The sequence below is a fragment of the Chelonoidis abingdonii genome, chromosome 4, assembly GCF_003597395.2.
Source record: "Chelonoidis abingdonii isolate Lonesome George chromosome 4, CheloAbing_2.0, whole genome shotgun sequence".
NCBI lineage: Eukaryota > Metazoa > Chordata > Testudines > Testudinidae > Chelonoidis > Chelonoidis abingdonii.
Genome location: NC_133772.1, coordinates 121,259,519 through 121,279,655, shown reverse-complemented (window position 1 = coordinate 121,279,655; position 20,137 = coordinate 121,259,519). Strand labels below are relative to the sequence as shown.

At 40.4% G+C, this 20,137-nt stretch overlaps 1 protein-coding gene across 7 annotated transcripts in view; it reads right to left on the bottom strand.

The window, feature by feature from the left end:
• The window catches only part of TDP1 (tyrosyl-DNA phosphodiesterase 1), a 112,061-nt gene that overhangs the window by 87,563 nt on the left and 4,361 nt on the right, over positions 1–20,137 (bottom strand). For all 7 annotated transcript variants that reach the window (XR_012655827.1, XR_004374227.2, XM_075065631.1 and 4 more), the window contains 4 exons: positions 17,452–17,507; positions 11,969–12,065; positions 10,297–10,331; positions 4,847–4,939 (listed from right to left, as the gene is read on the bottom strand). Coding sequence is in view for 5 of the 7 variants with exons in the window: in XM_075065631.1 (XP_074921732.1) it covers positions 4,847–4,939; positions 10,297–10,331; positions 11,969–12,065; positions 17,452–17,507 (281 nt within the window). In the remaining 2 variants the exon portion in view is untranslated. The remainder of the gene's footprint in view (positions 1–4,846; positions 4,940–10,296; positions 10,332–11,968; positions 12,066–17,451; positions 17,508–20,137) is intronic.

Sequence of the window (20,137 nt, the reverse complement as noted above, 5' to 3'; positions counted from 1 at the left end):
TATTCTGTCAAAACAGAATGGCAACCATATTATCTATTATAAATTTCTTGGCGCACAAGCCTGCAATTACACTCACTGGGTCACAGACTGTGCACCACTTTGACTATTTATCCCCATCCCATAAATCTACAGTGTATATACAAATGTTATACAACTTGTATCCAGAATTGTCACTACAAATTGAAAATTGCTCTGCTGCAAAATAGATTTATCTACTAATTCATGAAATGACAGAGTTAAATGAACCAAAGCTAGAGGGCCTGAAAGGTCTTTATGCTTTGAAGAAAGGGAGACAATCATTTGTCACCCCAAAATTTCTTTCAGCACAGAAGAATTGGGGACACAAGAAAGGGGAGTGAGTCTCAGTCACCTCCCAAAATCCTTTCTATTATGGAGAAGGGTGCGGATCTGCCACTATGCTCCTTCAAAGGAAGTCAGTAACGTCCTCTTCAGAAGATTAGGGTTCTAGATAGGAGACTATTGTTGTTTCCATGAGCCTCCTCACAACCCTAGATCTCCTGTTCAGGGTTCTCCAAAGTCTTATGAAGAGGATAGGAGAGTTTTTTCCTGAGAGTATTAGAAGATCAGACAACTTTTTGAAATTAACGAGGCACAAAGAAGCTGTTAGTGGAGGGAGGGGCAGGGGAGAGAGGAGGAAAGGAGTAGGACAGAGGTTATCTTTTTAAAATTATAAATTCTGTGGGGGAGGGTCTTTCCAGGTGTTCACGTAGTACAACAGGCCCACCATCCTGATTTGGGGCCTTTGGGCACTACTACTATATAATAGTAAGTGGCATTCATAAAGATACAGATGCTGAAAATACCTTGCTGCTGTTGCTTAACCCTGAAACACGAGTTCTCTCAAGGATTCCAAAGGCAATTCGTAATCACAGAAAGTAAAACATAATGCTGATATTTCAAAATAGTGAGCTACTTTCAGATTCAGGAACAATAAAATAGCTCTACCATATCTTGACCGATTTGTGTGAACAGTGGTTTTATCACGTCTAACAACCTCCTAGTTGCTTTTTTAACACATTTTCTCTTTTTTTTTTTTTTTTTTTTAAAAAATTGGGTCTTATTTTCTTCCCTATGGCAAATGGAAAAGCACCCTTATGACTTAATCCGCATTCTGGGTAGACTGTGGGCCACCATCAAGATATCCTTTCCTATTTCACTTCACTGTAGCTATAGTAACCAAAGCCTTTGTTAAATTCTCAAAGGATATGTACTGTACTGTCTTCCATAACTGAAACATCTACAATTCCAATAGGACCCATCACACTGGGAATCCTGCATGATGCAACAACTAGATACCAGAATTAATACACACAAATTGTGATGGACAAAGTTCTGATAAATGAGAAATTATTCTTTTTTAAATGATTGAGTAGTAGGGTAACTTGCCAGGAACTCAAAAAGGCCTGGTTTCATGCCTGCATGGTTCTCTGTAAAATCCAACTGGCAGAAGGAAGACCAGAGAACAGTAAAGCACTGAAGTCACAGGCATCTTTAACAAAAAAAAAAAAAAAAAGACACTTTTAAAACCAAAAATACTGATTATGTTTCTGCTTCTTCTCAAAAACCTCTAATAGGCTTTTGCTTCAGTGAGATGAGACCATAAAGAGTGATTTAAGAAGCCCTAAACATATCTCAGCCTTATAACTGTCTGACAGAATGCTTATGAGCCAATATTCCTCACGAAACTGTTCAGTTATGCTTTTCTCCATACAGTATCTGTTTAATAAACAGAACTAGGAGTATATTGCTCAGTAGAGAGACACTAAAAAAATTTAAATGTGTTGACTTCTAAGTAGCTGTTTTGGTTTCTTCATAGTAGTTAGAACTTTCTAAAAAAATGGGCAATCTTTGCATAATTAATGAACACGCTTCTCATAATGAAGGTTGAAATGGCTCAAAACCTGAAGTGGTCAGAAACGAAGAAAAACAAAAAAAACAATGATGGCCTGCTTAGGTTTCTTACATTTGGTAAGGATAACATTTCTTACATGTCGCTAACAGTAAGAAAGTCATGATTTATCAGTTCAGAAGTTGCTACCATGTTGTTTATAACGCCTTTACCCGATATACACCAATTTGGATACAACGCAGTAAAGCAGTGCTCTGGGGGAGCGGACTACGCTCCAGCAGATCAAAGCAAGTTCAATGTAACGCGGTTTCACTTATAACGCAGTAAGATTTTTGGCTCCGAAGGACAGCGTTATATCGGGTAGAGGTATAGTTGTGGTTTTGGTGTGGGGTTAAATTTGAAGTCCTCCAGACGCAATGCCACTTACTCAAATTTTGGGCACCCAGGTCAAATTTAAGTGAGTGGCTTTGAAACCTGGTTTACAGCATCAGACCACCACTCAAACTTGTAGCATTTATAAAAAGTCCCTGTGTGCTAAAAGTTGCAGTGTATGTTGAAAGTTGTGGCTTCCACAACAAAAATCTCAACCTGTGGTTTTCTTACAGTCTTACACACAGCTCGGATCTCAGCCATTACCATAATTTTAACAGAGTTCTTCGGGATAGGAACCATCTTTCTACTCTGCATTTGTACAGCACTTAACACAATGGAGTCCCACTCGTGACTGTGGCCCCTAAGTGCTAAAACCAAACAATTAATTAAGCCCATTTTTGCTAAATGTTCTGTGCTTCTGCTACAGTACAAAGAAACTTAAGGCTCAACAAACATAACTGAGCTTGCAATGTTAAATATTTTAGGCAGACTATTTTCTAAAATTTCACACTTCTAATAATGTAGGAGTCTGTCATGCCATTAAAGCACATCCTGCCTCAGGTGCGAGTGCCAGAATTTGCCTCAGAGCTCCCTGGAACATAAATCACTGCCACCCTGCTTCAGGAATTGAGGCACACTCCCCCCTCATATGTTAGTCCCACTCCACTGGCCATTGCACAGTAAGTGAGGTCACGGCAGAAGCACCTGGAGAACAGTCCTTAGGGTCCCCTGACTATGACGCACCTTTGGACAGAGCAAGCAAGCAGAGGGGCAGATCTATCCTAGTCTACTTATTTTTTTATAGTATGGTGATGAGGGCAATATTTGAGCATTGTCCAATAGTGGATTAAGCATACTCACTACATATGTCACGTTTGTTCTTTCATCCTCTTCCCAAATGGAGAAGTATGCACAGTGAAGTGTCTTGCTTTGGTAGATGTTTGTTGTCTGTTATGGTTTTTTTAGTTTGTTAAATAAATACATCTCTACCCCGATATAACACTGTCCTCGGGAGCCAAAAAATCTTACCGGGTTATAGGTGAAACCGCATTATATCGAACTTGCCTTGATCCGCCAAAGTGTGCAGCCCCACCCCCACCAGAGCGCTGCTTTACCGCGTTATATCCGAATTCGTGTTTTATTGGGTCACATTATATTGAGGTAGAGGTGTATACCTATTGCAATGTGTTTAAAATAGGGAATGCAAAGGCAAAGAAATGCCTAGCATTTGGAGCAAGAAGTGGCGAGTTTGTGATGATTCTTAGTTCCTGGCAGAATCCATTGCATTTTCTTGGACTAGCCCCAGAGAAGGTTCTGTTTCCCCGCACAGATGAGCTTTACTCTTATTGTTGAGCGTTCCCTCCCATACTACCCATCCTATAAGGCCAGCCAGCCATCTTTGATATGTTCTTAATGGTGACGAAATTTTAGTGAAGACATTTAGGGAATTAGTTGCCTCATCTGATATGGGGCTTTTTCAAAACACTAGGCACCTAACTACGTCTTTAGGCACATAAATACCTTTGAAAATCAGTTAAACACCTATAGTATTCAAAGAATCAAGTCCTAAGGAAATACAGCTATTAATAATCAGTCATCTGGAAGCAACCACAATAAAGTGCAGTTTTATTCTGAAAAGAGACACTATAAAAATGGTATCATAGAATGTTTAATTGTATCTCAGTTGTTTCCAGATCAAATTTGGTCAGTTTACAAGTAAAAACATACAGTAGACCAAGTATATAATTTTCTAAAACTTGGCTGCCTACATTTAGATGCCTCAGTCTAGACATCTAAATACACTTCCCTATTTTCAGAATTAACAGAGCAACTGCATCTTTCATGGAAGTCAATGGGGATGCACAAGTTTAGTGCATGTGATAGTCACTTCACTTGTTAGATGCCTAAATAAGGATTTAGGTTGCTAATTTTACACATCCAAATTTTAAAATGTTGACCATAGTTTTTCAAATCCCTCCATATCTGAAAGTCAGTCTGTGTTTTTCTGTTCTCATGAATTAACATCAATAAAAGAGTGAGAGTTCAAATCTTGTCCCCAGTTATGTGTCTATTGTGATTGCATAGGTAAATCCAGTTTCCCCACATGGCATTGCAGAGCCACAGTAGTTAGTAAGGGTAAGACAACCCCCCCCCCCCCCCCCACCACACTACACACAAACTCCTAGCACGCCTTATTTATTTAACAGGAAAAGAGAAGAAAAGTCCATTCCTCATCTTCATTTTTCAAGAAAAAAAACCAAAACACAACAAGAAGTCCAGTGGCACCTTAAAGACTAAGGGATTTATTTGGGTATAAGCTTTTGTGGGTGAAAAACCTCACTTCTTCAGATGCAAGGAGTGAAAGTTACAGATGCAGGTTTTTCACCCACGAAAGCTTATGCCCAAATAAATCCCTTAGTCTTTAACGGGCCACCGGACTCCTTGTTGTTTTTGTGGATACAGACTAACACGGCTACCCCCTGATACTTGACTTCATTTTTCAGGTCATCTTCAACACACAATACAGCATGAGACATGTAGTCTCCTTATTTAACAACTGGTAGGTAGCAAAGCCTCTACAACAACAAAAAAATGGTTGCTTACCCCTGAGTTTTCTGGTTCCAATCATCATCAATAAGATTGGATGTGTGTATCACAACTCGAAGACCTTCTTCGTATAACAACAACATCATTTTCCTTAGAAAAAAGTGCACAAAATTCATGAAGTATCATAGTAAGAAAATAAAGAGCCCAATAAAAATTCAGAAGATTGCTCTAATAAACCCCATTCCTCCCAAATCATTTGGATAATTAACTGCACTATGAAGGACTGGAGACTTTGTAAGGTCTAGGCAGCCTGACTCCAGACCTGGACCCTGCATATCCCTGCAGTGAAAACAGAGGTTTACAAGGGACCTCCATCTCTTCCTTAGCACAGGATTATGCAGTCTCTTAACTATTACAAAATATAACTCTAAACTTATGTGGCTGAGATCATCTTCAGAAATTTTGCTTTAATCTTTGAACGTCAGTGTTCAGCAAACTGGGATTGAAACACCCGTTACTGAAAATGGATATTGTAGTTTCACTTGTGCTCATGACATAGTTAAGGCAATATAATTAGGGATCTCAACATAATGTAGTTTTGGGAAACTCATACATCAAATTCTTTATCCAGTGCGACTGGACTATGAAATAAGCATTTTTACATTATGGTTTGTGTCAAAGTCAACCTGACTTCAGTACTCAAAAAGATAATGGAGCAAATAATTAAGCATTCAATTTGCAAACACTCAGAAGGTGATAAGGTGATAAGTAACAGTTAGAATGGATTTGTCAAGAACAAATTGTGTCACACCAACCTAACAGCTTTCTTTGACAGGGTAACGAGCCTTGCGGATAGGGGGAAGCAGTAGATGTGGTACATCTTGACTTTAGTATAGCTTTTGTTACTATCGTACATGACCCTCCCGTAAACAAACTAAGGAAACACAACCTAGATAGAGCTACACTTACAAAGTTCGCGGATAATACCAAGTTGGGAGGGTTGCACGTGCTATGGAGAACAGGATTAAAATTCAAAGTGATCTGGACAAACTGGAGAAATGGTCTGAAGGACAAATGCAAGGTACTCCACTTAGGAAAGAACTATCAGTTGCACACATACAGAACGGGAAATGATTGCCTAGGGAGAAGCACTGCAGAAAGGGATCTGGGAGTTACAGAGGCTCACAAGCTAAATAAGTCCACAGTTGTCATAGGTATAATTCCCAAATCTGAAACTTAGCGTCCAAAATCTGGGTACCAGCATGAATCCTCTAAGCTTAATTACCAGCTTAGATCCTGTAGTGCTGCCACCAATCAGGACTTTGGGTGCAGCTCCTGATTAGCTCCCGTCTCCCCTAAACCTTCCCTGGGGACCCCCAAGACTCAGATTCCTTGAGTCTCACAACAAAGGGAAATAACTCACTTCCCTTCCCTTCCCCCTTCTCTCCTCCAGTTGAGAGAGAGAAACACAGAGAGCAGATTTCCCCTCCCCCCTGTCTTTCCTTTCTCCCACCAATTCCCTGGCAAGTGCAGACTCCCTTCCCTGGAGTCTTATACAAGATAACCAAAAGATCAATTAGATTCTGAAAAAAGGGAAACTTTAATAAAAGAAGGAAAACAAAAAAAATTGTCTCTGTAATCAAGATGAAATATACAGGGTCTTTTAGCTTATAGACAATAGAAAGAAAACTTTCTCCACCAGAAATACAATTTAAGATACTTTCAGCCAAATACACATAAAAACTCCACCAGCCAGACACACAGTTGCAAATACAGCAAACAATTAAAAAGANGCAGGGAGATTGGCAGAAACCTTGTTTCACCTCTAATCCTGTCCAGGACCCAGAGAGAACAAAGCCAAACCCAAAAACCACAAACAAAGGCTTCCCTCCCTTGAAAGTTGCAAGTATCTTGTTTCCTGATTGGTCCTCTGGTCAGGTGTTGTTTGTTAACCCTTTCCAGGTGAAAGAGATATTAACCCGTAGCTATCTGTTTATGACAACAGTGTAACACTGTTGCAACAAAAGCAAACATCATTCTGGGATGTATTAGCACGAGTGTTGTAAGCAAGACACAAGAAGTAATTCTTCCACTCTACTCTGCACTGATTAGGCCTCAGCTGAAGTTGTGTGTCCTGTTCTGGACACCACATTTCAGGAAAGATGTGGAAAAATTGGAGAAAGTCCAGAGAAGTGCAACAAAAATAATTAAAGGTCTAGAAAAGATGACCTTTGAGGAAAGATTGAAAACACTGGGTTTATTTAGTCTGGAGAGGAGAAGACTGGAAGGGAACATGATAACTGTTTTCAAGTACATAAAAGGTTGTTAGAAAGAGGAGAGAGAAAAACTGTTCTCTTTAACCTCTGAGGATAGGACAAGAAGCAATGGGCTTAAACTGTAGCAAGGGCAGTTTAGGTTGGACATTAGGAAAAACTTCCTGTCAGGGTAGTTAAGCTCTGACATAAATTGCCCAGGGAGGTTGTGGAACCTCCATCACTGGAGATTTTTAAGAGCAGGTTAGACAAACACCTGTCAGGGATGGTCTCGATAATAATCATCCCATGAGTGCAGGGGACTGGACTAGATGACCTCTCAAGGGCCCTACCAGTCCTACAATTCTATGAAAGTCTAATCTTTGTAAGAACGATCAAGTTAAAGTTAATGGCAGCTGTCAAAAATACTCTTCCAGAAACCTCTAAAACACAGTGGTTGACTCTGTGCAGCCTGTGGCCACAAAAGCAAACTAACAGATACATAACGCCCATGTTACAGTCTTCTCTATTTGTCTTGAAATGAGACGTGTTTTGTTATGTTCCAAGGTCTGCGATTAAAATATTTTCAGTTGCTGGGCCCACAGGAGACCACAAAGCTTCATCTGCAATGGACTGGGTCTTTTTGGTAGTGCACTTCTGAAAGGCAGTCAGAGGATGCATCTTTTAAAAACATCAGGTTCGAATAGAACTGTAACATTTAATATGATCATTTAAAACAACTCAAAATACATTGGGAGGAACAAAATAAAATGCAGCATACAGAGAATACGTTAATGAAGATGGGATGTTCGTGCTATGCTACACAATGTTATTCATGCCATTTAACTAGATATAGACAAAAACATTTGAAGGCTTTTTTTTTTTTTTTTAAAAGGATGATAGTGGAATGCCAGCTGTGCTATTGTTCAAGTTAAGAACCACTTTCTGTTTAAATAAATAATGAACATAATTTTAAGAATAAACCACTCATTCCTGCAGCCTAACTTCTATGACTCAGGAACAGACAACAGCCTGTCTCATCCAGAAAGAGAAACTGACTGGAACAGTATGACTCTTTTTGTTTGTTACAAGTACTGATTTCTTTTCCCCTCTCTTGCATTCCCCTCCCTGGATAAACAAGAGGAAGGTCAGCTGCAGGCATATTCATGAGAAAATTCATTTAAGACACTCATCCTTTCAAACCCACTTTTTAGCTTCATTTCAGCTTTTCATAAGTTTCCATGGAAGTAGGTTACCAATTTCAACAGAGTTAGGTGTTGGAATGTCTGAAGTTCAAGTAGTACCATTTTTCTATCTCAAACTCAGAAAGGGTCCACTGACTAAGGACGTTTTATACCTCTGGCTTGCAGGTTACAAACTCAATACTCTGCTACGCCGAGTTGTAAAGAGTCTATTTGTGACAGTTTCAGAAAATGGAAAAACTATCTGGAGCAGTTACTTAAAAATCCAATCCTTTTGCTCCCAGTTTTGTTTTCTTTTTCTAGCGCAAACCTGTTTTATTCTCCTAGGACTTTTTTCTAAACCAAAGAACATATAGAAAAAAAGACAAGTCAGAGATGTCCCGAAATTTCACTCTGCAAGAGCCTTTTCTGATATGTCTAAAATCTAAGTTGTATGGAATAAAATATGTCACTGGAAAACAGAAATGATATCAATATAGGGGGAAAGGAGAGGTCCCAAGCCATATAGCAGTAGCCTCTCTCCTCTGTTAAACTATATGGATCATGGGATGATGTGCACTGACATAGCATCAAGGATTAAATTCATCCCAGTTCAGATAACCTGTAAACCAGCATAGGCACCATTAAATACCAAGTCATTATTGCTTAAGTAATGCTTAGGGTATTATGGGTACCAACTGCATTCAGATGAATTGCACCATAACTGTTTTGTTTCACCGACAGACAGAAAAAGTTCTTAGCTTGTTTTATCAGTAACAATGCAGACAATGTTCAGGTTCCAATCCTGACAGTGTCGCAAGTATCATTTTTCAGCAATAAATCCTGTCGACCACAAGCATACTATAAAATGCAAGTTTCATCTTAAATATATATGTCCACATACACCATTTAAAACTTTCCAAAGAGACATCAGCTTCCTTTTAAACTTGCTCTTGTAGTGAATGGCCATTAGTCTGGATTTGTAAAGATTTTTAAAGATACATGTTTGTATTGCACCGCAAGAAAGAACTGTAACTGCAAAAGTGAGTGCAGCATATTTGAGTGGCCTGGTCTACTGAAATCTGCCCAAGATTGATTACAGAACAGCAGCCTTAATTCCTGGACTATGTGCAAATCTGATTATTTACTGCTACTTTCAGTTTGTTGACTAAGCAATTATCCATGTAACTTGTAAGTCACTTTCTCTCCCACTTTCATTTTTTTTTAAACCAACAGTGTGTTTTAATCTCTAGAATAATTTTTTAAATCAAAGGTTAGAAATCCATGACTTATTAAATGAGAAAAAGAATAACAACAGGCTAAAAATATTAAGTCTCCTTCATAGAGTTAGCTATGGCTGAGAAATTAAACAAAGCACTGTGACCCTTATAAATAGGGCCCTACCAAATTCATGGCTGTGAAAAACACATCACGGACTGTGAAATCTGATCTCTCCCATGATACCTGGCTATTGCAGGGAAGGAGCAGGGCAGGGCTGCTGGCACCCCAGCTGGAAGCGCCTATCATGTGCCAGGATCCCAGGGACCACCCCCACATATCCTGTGACCCTCCCTTCTGCGTTGCTGCTGGCAGTAACGTTGGCTTTAGAGCTGGCCGCTGCCCAGCTCAGAAGGCAGTGCCACCGCCAGCAGCAGAGCAGAAGAAGGGTGGCAATCATGCAACCCCCCCACAACCTCCTTCTGGGTCAGGACCCCCATGGTTACAACACCACAACACTGTGAAATTTCAGCTGTAAACATTTGAAACTGTGAAACTATGTCAAAAATCCTATGACCATGAAATTGACCAAAATGAACTGTGAATTTGGGAGGGCCCCCACTTATAAACATTTGTAAATACCACAGGGAACACTATATAGTTCTTTAAAACCTCAGTCTCTACCAACGTACAGACTAGCTTTTAAGTTCAAAAGCATATCTTTATATCCCAGCTTTCCCACCCTATGAATTGTTCTTTAAAGCATTAGAGATAATACATACATTTTATACAGCAGCCCAGCATTTTCTATTATCTTTAAAAAACCGGACTTTCCTGCTTCACAGCAATTACTTACGTGTGGTGAGTTCCAAAGGCAATATCCAGCTTAGCCTAGAACAACAATGAAAATTAGGTAATTATTTCATTAAAAAAACCAATATCCTGCTACAATTAAAATGAGAGAAAGTTGCAGCTTGCATTTTGCTTCAGTTTACTGCTCTCTAATGGAGAAATCACAAAATTACAAGACAGCCACTTTTACCTCAAGCACCTGTAGATGCAATCTCCAATTGCTAAAAATGAATAATCTTTACATATTACACCATTCTTGTGACTGTGAGACATTAGGCCCAAGCTTTTTTGGTATCATAAGAGGTGTTTCCAGAGACACTCAGAGTCTTCTGGGGTGTAACAATTCTGTTGCAGGCAGCTAAAAATAAGGTGTATTTCATGGGGAGAGAGAAGCAAAACATACAGGAAACTACAGATGAAAGGTAATTCTAGATTTCTACACTTTTAATTTACACTGTCCAGGGAGGAGGGGGGGCAACACCCTCACACCACTCCAGACCACTATTTTGGGAGTACAGTATTTTATTTTGTTAACCACCGGCATCTAGTAGTTGCAATACCAAAGGTCACACCTAAATTATATATTCAAATACATAATCATGTCTTTAGGAGGAGGGTTTTTATTATTTTTTTAAGAAATGGCTTCCTTTTATTTCAGTAATAGGTTGAATGTAATGCATGTTTATTGTGGAGGAGCCCACAGAAGTCATAGGATTTATGATCAGGTACTGAAAGACATTATGTACAAACAAATCCTCTACCATACAATAACACATGGCTAGGAAAATATAGTCGGTGTGGAGCAGTGGTTCTCAAACTTTAACAGCCTGTGAACTCCTTTCACTAGCATGTCAAGCCTCGCAAACCCTCTCTTAAAAATGAATATTTCCAGGGATTTTCTCCTTTACTTGAGAATAAATTATAAAAGCAGTGATCTTGGAAATATAAAATTTGTTTTTATGACATGCTTATTACACACGATTTATTATTATCTATCATTACACTATTTTTATTACATTATGAAAACAGCAACAGTCTTCCAAGATCTCACTTTTGTAGCTTGTATCACTTTGAATAAGCTTGTTATAAGACAAGGCTCCTAGGTTTCATCAAGGAGTATCAGATGTGAAACTGCATGAAAGTATTTAAGAGTTCCTCCTACATAAGCATTTCAGGTCTTAAGCAGTCCAGGCAAACAGCGCACGTTACAACAAAGCTTAAATTTGTTGTTCATAATAATTTTAAAAACAATACTAGCTGCCTATTTAATTTTAAAAACAGCAAAAAATATTCACCTCCCTTTCTGTTTCTTATAAGGAGTCTTGAAGTTTAAATCTCCTCAGTGCGATAGATATGCTTGCTTTGATCCGCTTACCTGCTGGAAATCCAGGGGCTCTGGGCTGCTGGCCCTGTGCTGCCCGGGGTTCCTAGGGACAGCTCTTTCCGCCATTAGGGAATTTTTCCCCCAACAACCCCCTGTAACATTTCACAAACCTCCAGGGGTTCATGAACCGCAGTTTGGGAACCACTGGTGTGGAAACAAATGGAACTTTCATAAAATACCATTTGCCCTACAATATTATGATCTATGCTAGCATAGTCCTTTGTACTACAGTATTCCAGCAGAGGTTACTTTATTGTCTTGTCAGAAGAAGGATGAGTTAAGTGTGAATTACCTGGCAAAGGCGAACATTTTCATATGGGCGTGCCTGTGAATGCAGCTCAGCCTTGGATTCTCGCTTTTCACCGTGTACTATTAATAATGGTTTTTTCCTTAAAACAAAATTAAAACGTGATGATTTTAATAAAAATGTTATCAGGTGGGTTAGCAGGTTACCCAGAGGCAGCAATCTACCGTAGCTGCTCTTTCATGTAGCTACAATTTCTGGTTCCTATCTCACATACTCTAGTAAAGAAAGGGAGCTACAATTTGCACTGCCAATCAATAACACTAAGAAATTAGTTTAAAGAAGTGATTAGGATATAAGCTTCTGAGAAAGAGGTGCTACAAACTCAGTTGGAAGAGAAGTGGGAGTGATTTAGAGACCATAAGGGAAACTGTCTCAGAAGGAAGGCTTCCAGCATTGTTGTAGCCGTGCTGGTCCCAAGATCTAAGAGAGACAAGATGGGTGAAGTAATATCTTCCACTGGACCAACAATGGTTGGTGAAAGTGATAAGCTTTTGAGCTATACAGAGCTCTGGGTGACCTGAAGAAGCACTCAATGAAAGAGACAAGCTACATGGACCTCTTCTTTAGGTCACCCAGAACTCTATAGCTCAAAAACTTGTCTCTTTCACCAACAGAACTTGGCTCAATAAAACATATTGCCCACTTTCTCTCTCTAAAAAGGAAGCAGAGGATGAAATCCTCTGGGAAGATCTTAGATTCAGAAGTATTGAGAAAGGCTCCCTTAGGCAGTGATCTGCACAGCACTCCTGCTCAAAGTTCACCACAGCATTTTGACAGTCATATTCACTCTCTGATGCTCCACTTTACTGCATTTCTAGTATGATGGAAACACCAAAGTGACATTTAGGAGAACGATGCACACATTTTATTTAGAAGCCTACGGCACACAAAGATGAGGATGGAGTGGAGTGACAGGGAGATATTAACATGAATTGGTATTGTGATAGCACCCAGAGGTCTATCATTCTTGCTGCCCCAAAATGATGGCCAGTCTGAAAAGACAAAAAACAAAGGAAGGCAAAGTGAAAAAACAACATACCAACAAAAAAAGTCCATAGGGCAACAGGCACATTTTTTGTTAATTCTTCCCTTTAACCAACCAACCTCACTCACTTTAAGGAGGAAAACAACAAGCCTGGTTCAAGTCCCCCCTCTGCCTATGGATCAGCTACTTCTCAGGTGAGTACTCTAACCATTGGACTATGATATATTCAGATACTGGGCTCCCTCAATCTGTCCTGCTGAAGCTTCACTGTTAAAGAGTCATTGGAACAGGGGGACTAGCTCCTGGGTCTCTTACATCCTGGATGAGTGCTCTAGCCTCATGGTTATAGAGTCACTCTTGCTTGCTTGCTCTCTCTCGTTCTCTGGCCCAAATGACTAATTATTTATCCCAAGTGGAACAGCTTCAAACAGGAGAGAGTGAGGGAGCCCCCCCCCCCCCCCCATCAGAATAATCCAGCAGTTAGGGCATTCACCTGAAAGGTAGCAGATTCCTGTTCAAATCCCTTCTCCTCCTCAGCCCAAGGGAAAACTTGTCTCCCACAGCCCAGGTACGTACCCTCACCACTGGTCTAAAAGTTACAAGGGCAGGAGTGAGCTTCTCCCCCTCCTGGCTTCTTCCAAATCAGCACAAGAGCTCAACTCCAGGAAAGAGAGTCTCAGTTGAGAATGGCAGAGATACATGCCTCCCTGCAGCCTGGACTGAGGTGCCTATATCTCTATGAGACAGGTGGGGCTTAACACACACCCTCTTGTTGGCATCTCCCATTGGCTAGCTTAGCAGCTCCTTTTCTAGCATATGCTGGGTTTTGTCAATTGCAGTCTAAGGTGCCTCTCTCCACATTTATTTTACAGAAAGCCCAGATGCCAAACTCAGGATTTGTGAATCAGTGATTTTATAGGTGCCCAAAAGTTAGGTGCTAAGACACTCAGCATCACAACACTTAACTCCTTTTGTACAACCAGGCCATCCAGTTTTAGGGCTGAATGCTATTCATTTATTTGAGCCTACCTGTTAGTACGCTTCTCCCTGTTAGCTTGTATTTATCTTTTTACCAGCCACAGACGTACCTTGTTCTTCTCTTCCTGCTTAAACCGTTTGTGTGTGTGTGTGTTAGTTAAAGGGAGGAATTAACAAAAAACGTGCCTGTTGCCACATGGACTATTTTGCTTGTATGTTGTTTTTCACTTCCCTCTTCCTTTGTTTCTGGTCTTTTCAGACTGCTCAACATTTGGGGCAGCTACTATGCTTGCATAGCACCCACAGAATGATTGGAGTCTGACCCCTGGGTACTATCACAATCCCAAATATTGTTACTATCTCCCTGCCACTCCACTCCACCCACAACTGTGTGTGCTGTAAGCGTGACCAGAGTCCTCCTACCTGCACGTGATTTTGGCATTTGAATGCCTATCTTGCCCGGTTTGTAGGGCTTATGACCCTGTATGGAATATGAGTAACCATTTATAACATTACTGATACCAATATTATAAAATTGCAATGAATCTTATATAATATATGCCGTGTAAGATATCAGTAGAAAAGTTAAGATTTGCCAAGCATGATAATCTTGTTTATATGTTTGTATCATCTTTCTATTGTGTGTTATAAATATGTGATATATCTGTATCTCAAACCTGTGCTGTTTTTCTGGGTCACATCCTCAGACGATTGGCATCACCCCATCTAGCCAGTTCCATGACCCATGAAGGATAATCGGCTATACAACGGACCCATTAAGAGAAGCCAGGGGCTTCACTTCGAGTCAGCAGGACATGTAGAGATATGCTGGTGCCAGGGAACTCCAACATGCTGTAAATTTGTGTTTGGGACAAAGAAAGTACAAGCCACATGGCAAAAGCTATAAAAAGGAAGTTGCATCTTCTCCATTTTGTCTTCAATCCTGCTTCTTACCTCTCCAGTTTCTCTACAAACTGAAGCACTGAACAAAGAAAAGTACTGACAGACCCATCCAAGCTTTGCATGTGTTCCAGAGGGACTCTACAAGTCAGCAAACTCACAAATGCTGCTAAGAACCTGATATATGGACTCTGAAGTCTTATATATAGATATCTATCTGATCACTTTGATCATTTAACAACTCTCTCGTTCTTTTATAATAAATCTTTCATTTTAGATACTAAAGGATTGGCTGGCAATGTGATATTTTGGGTAAGATCCAAACTAATACTGATCTGACAATATGGCTGGCCCTTTGGGGATCAGAAGAACATTTTGTATAGTGAGCAGAGTTTTTAATTTAACTTCTCACTTCATTGGACCTATGTGCTGACTGGGAGTCAGAGAACTGGAATAAAGAGAGCTTTGTGATTTCTTTTTTTCAGATTCTTGATAACCAGTGTTGGAGATTAGAAGCACAGTTCGTGACTGGTTGGTGAGTCTAACGTCAGTGTTAACCTCCAGTTTTGTGAGAATCTGCTCTCTTTTTCAGCCCGCCCTGACCTTGGCATTTTTAGAGTGGGCTAACACAGGCACCAGGGGTCAGAGGACCTAGGCAGAAGATAGGCTCTCAGGCACCTTATCATAAACAGATAGTAGGAGTTAATAGAACAGAAGAACTTTATATCTCTTTTGACTGTAAAGGGTTACAGTTCGTCAGCTTGGCTGTCACTGCAGGGACCATCGGGGAGGGATACTTTCAAATCTTGAGGGAGTGAAGTTTTTTTGTGCTGCTGTTTATTTGGTTGTTGTTCTCTCTGGGTTCTGAGGTGGACCAGCGTGCAACCAGGTTTCTCTCACTTCTCTGTACAGGCTCTTATAAGTTTAATGTAGTATAGGTAGCATCGGCGGTTAGGATTTGTTTGTTTTCTTTATTTGCAATGTGCGTTTGGCTGGGGAGTTCAATTTGTATTTTTTGAAAGGATTTTAATTGTATTGTTACTAGGCTAGGAGGGTTTTCAGTGGTCTATAGCTGAAACCTGTCCTAATCTCTTTTTTCAAGAATTTTTACTGTTTTTCTCTCTTATTCAGAGACGGGCTACTAGGTGATCCGAGGAATGGAAAACGTGCCTTATGAAAGGAGCTCAAAGAGCTTGGCTTGTTTGCCTACCAAAAGAGCACCGGGGGATTGCTTGCTCTATATACTATATCAGTGGATACATTGGGAGGGAGAGGATTATTTAGCTTAGTACTATGTAGAACAAGGCGAATGGGTCAACTGGACACAGGAGTTCAGGCTTGAATTAGACGAAGGTTTCTAACCATTAGAGGAGTGAAGTTCTGGAACAGCTTCGGGGAGTGTGGGGAAAAGCATATCTGGCTTTAGACTAAGCTTGATAAGTTTATGGAAGGGATGATTGATAGGATGTTTATTTTTGCAATTGTCCTTGGATTATCAGCAGATAGGTCTTGCTCATGGTCTGCGATGGGATGTGGTGGGATGGGATCGGGTTACTGCAGAGATTCTTTCCTGACTGCTGGCTGGGGGCCTTGCCCACATGCTCAGGGTTTAGTGTCCATATTTGGGTGGGAGGAATTTTCTCCAGGGCGTTGGTTGACGTTTTGGAGGTTCGCCTTCCCTGCAGCGTGGGCGTGGGTCACTTGTGGTGGATTCTCTGATTGAGGTCTTCAAACCACATTTGGGCTTCAATACTCGGCATAGGTTAGGGTTTTTATAGAAGTGGTGGGTGGGTTCTCTGTGGCCTGCTTTGTGCGGAGGTCAGACCAGTGATCATGTTGTCCCTCTGACCTATGGTCTTTTAAAGCTTTTCTTGTTTAAGAACTGATTGTTTTTTTATTCTGGTGAGCCCAGAGGACTGGTCTAGATCCACAGGGAATGGTGGGAGAAAGGAGGGAAGGGGGAGGAAAGGTTATTTCTCTCTCTGTTAGGATTATTTCTCTGTCAGGAGAGTCTGGAAGGGGAGAGCAGGGGGGAAGGTGCACTTTCTCTCTGTGTTTGTGATTCAAGGGTTTGAATCACAGTAATCTTCCAGGGTACCCCAGGGGGGAAGCCTGGGAGAGGCAACATGGGGGAAAGGTTTACTTTCCTTGTGTTAAGATCCGAGGATCTGGGTCTTGGGTTCCCCGGCAAGTTTGGGGCCAGCATGTACCAGGCACTGTTATCTGATTTGTTCGGCAGCGCTACAAGTACTAAGCTGGTAATTGAACTTAGAGGAATTCATGCTGGTACCCCATCTTTTGGACGCTAAGGTTCAGGGTGGGGAATTATACCATGACACACCTAAAGTGAGGCAGCAATGTGTGTGCTCAGAGACAGAAACACAGGCACCTAGAAAACTTTACAGCAAAAATTTAGGTGCCACATGAGTTCAGCAGGAGTTCTGTGCATTGCACTGAAGTTGAAACTCGGACTTAAGCACCTAAAACAGGGACCTAGACACCTAACTCTTTTTGTGCATCCAGACCCAAGTAATTCTCATACACACAAAAAAAACCCATTATGATTTTAAAATAGTATTAATAAAACATCCTTAAAAAGTCATACCTGAATTCCTGTGGATACTGTCTTATGAGCCATGCCACATCTATACAATAGTTAAACTTACAATGGAGAGAAAAGAAAAGGCCAGTTTAAAAAAAAAAAAAAAAGGCAAAGAAAAAGACTTCACCAAAGTAGCAACTATAGGGAGAAATATTTTGCACTCAAAATTACTGATGCGTACAGCAGTACTTATATTTTAGAGTACATTTCAAGTAGGGCTGGCAAACTATTAAAAAAAGCAATTAACCACAAGATTAAAAAAATGATGAATCACAGTATTAATCACACAAACAATAATAGAATACCAATTTAAAAATTATTAATATTTTCGATGTTTTTCTACATTTTCATATATATAGATTTCAGTTACAACACAGAATACGAAGTGTACAGTGCTCACTTCCTATTATTTTTTATTACAAAATATTTGCACTGTAAAAAAGAGAAACAAAAGAAATAGTATTTGTTGTTAGTAGCTACCAGTGTGGTGCTCTGCTCTTGTTCGACGATAACAGTCAGCTGCGTGTGTTCCCCCTGCGTGCTGTCCTGGCTCTGTGCCGATAGCTGACACAGCAAACCCTGAGAGAACCCCCAAAGACCACAGACTCTAGTAAGGTAAGAAGGAACCCGAGCCAGGTTTATTGTCAAACGAAGCACAGTAATAGTTTCCTACAGGCTCTACAGGACATACTACGAATATGTGCCCCCTGGCAATGGGCACAGCTCAGTCAGTGGCGGGACTTTCCACTGCCCCCTGGCTGGCCAAAGATGTGCACTCTGGGACCTACTTTTATACAGTTACGGGACAGATTACTCATCCCTCCTGACATATTGAGGTACAGCCTCTTGGCTCATTAGGGTGCTGTCTCCCCTTTGATCATCCTGTCCTGTCTTTAAGATGCACCTGCCTGTTTCTTGTTATGTCTATGGAGTATCCTTGTATCAGGCTGTCCAGCTGCCATCTTGGCACAAGTTCCTCTTATTAGACCTTATGTGTGAACACATCTGCTTATAACAACCTCCTCTCGCCAATTTCTGTGAGTGAGGTCTGCCTCTGGCTCACAGCCCAGCTTTTGCTTAGCAGTGCCTGTAAGTACTTTGGTTCGGCTTCAGGCCTCAGCCTAGGCCTCTGACACAAGAGTTTACATTTCAGGGCCTCATCTTACTACAGTATTTTTCAATTCACCTGTCCACCCAGCCCTACTTCTTATTCAGCCAATCACTAAGACAAACAAGTTTGTTTACATTTATGGAAGATAATGCTGCTTGCTTCTTATTTACAACGTCACCTGAAAATGAGAACAGGTGTTTGCATGGCACTGTGGTAGCTGGCGTTGCAAGGTATTTACGTGTAGGCTCTAAAGGTATTAGACTTGTAGGCTCTAAAGTTTTACATTGTTTTGTTTTTGAGTGCAGTTATAAGTAAAAAAAAAAAAAAAATTCTACACTTGTAAGTTGCATTTTCCAACTAAGACTGCACTACAGTACTGGTATAAGGTGAAGTGAAAAAATACTATTTCTTTTGTTTCTCCTTCTTACAATGCAATATTTGTAATAAAAATATAAAGTGAGCACTGAACACTGTGTTCTGTGTTGTAACTGAAATCAATATATCTGAAAATACAGAAAAATCCAAATATATTAAACTGTAATAGAATGCCAATTTAAATTTAACAGTGCGATTAATCAAGACTTTTTTAATCTAGTTAATGTTTTGCATTAATCGCATGCATTAACTGTGATTGACAGCCCTAGTCTCAAGTAATACACATAATTTTTTTAAGTTTCCTTAAAAATGTACTACTTATTATAGAATATGGAATAAATAACATATATACAATGTAACAAGCAAAATACAATGACTTCGGGACCAATGCAAATATAAGATCTTTGTGGCAGGGCTTATTTTTTTCTTCTGTGTTTGTACAGTTCCTAGCACAGCAGGATCCTGTTCATGACTGGGGCTCCTAAATGCTGCTATATCAAACAAACAAACCAAACCAACCAATATAACTCCTACAACATCTTGCTCTACAGGTCCGTGAACAGTTTACCCTCACACACAGAAAAGCAGATATGACACTATTCACTTTTCAATGTCTGTCCATTCCCAAAAGATACAGGCAGTTAAGGTCTTGTCTATCCTTGTTGTGGCATATAAAGTACGGTAACTATACATCACGGTGAAAAGCAGGTTGCAGCTCTACAGCAGCACATGGCAGTGAAAGGCTCTGGCCATGGAGAGGCAGCAGGGAAAGGCTCTGCTGGCAGGCAATTATCAGAGCTCTTCCCTGCGGTGGGCAACTATTGGAGCCCTTTCCCACTGCCAGAGTCTTTCACTGCAGGTTGGAAAGACTCCAGCAGCAGGGAGGTACCTGGATACTCACTGTTAAAAACAGGCTCATGGGAGGCACTGCTTGGGAGTGTAGAGAGCAGCATAGGGTACACACCCAAAAATCTGGTGTGTCTGTACTCTATTCACCAAGGCAGTACTTCCCCATCTACACAGCTATTGATATCCATGCTAGCTGGGCATGCAGTGTCTGTACTCTAAACACCACTGAAAGTGAAGACGTAGCCTAAGAGGAAGTTTCTTAGAATTAGCCTGAATTTTGAACAGAAGAGAGAACATTTCACTTAAACATAAACATCTCCTTCAGAAAGCATGTGGCTTTTTAAGAATTTTCCC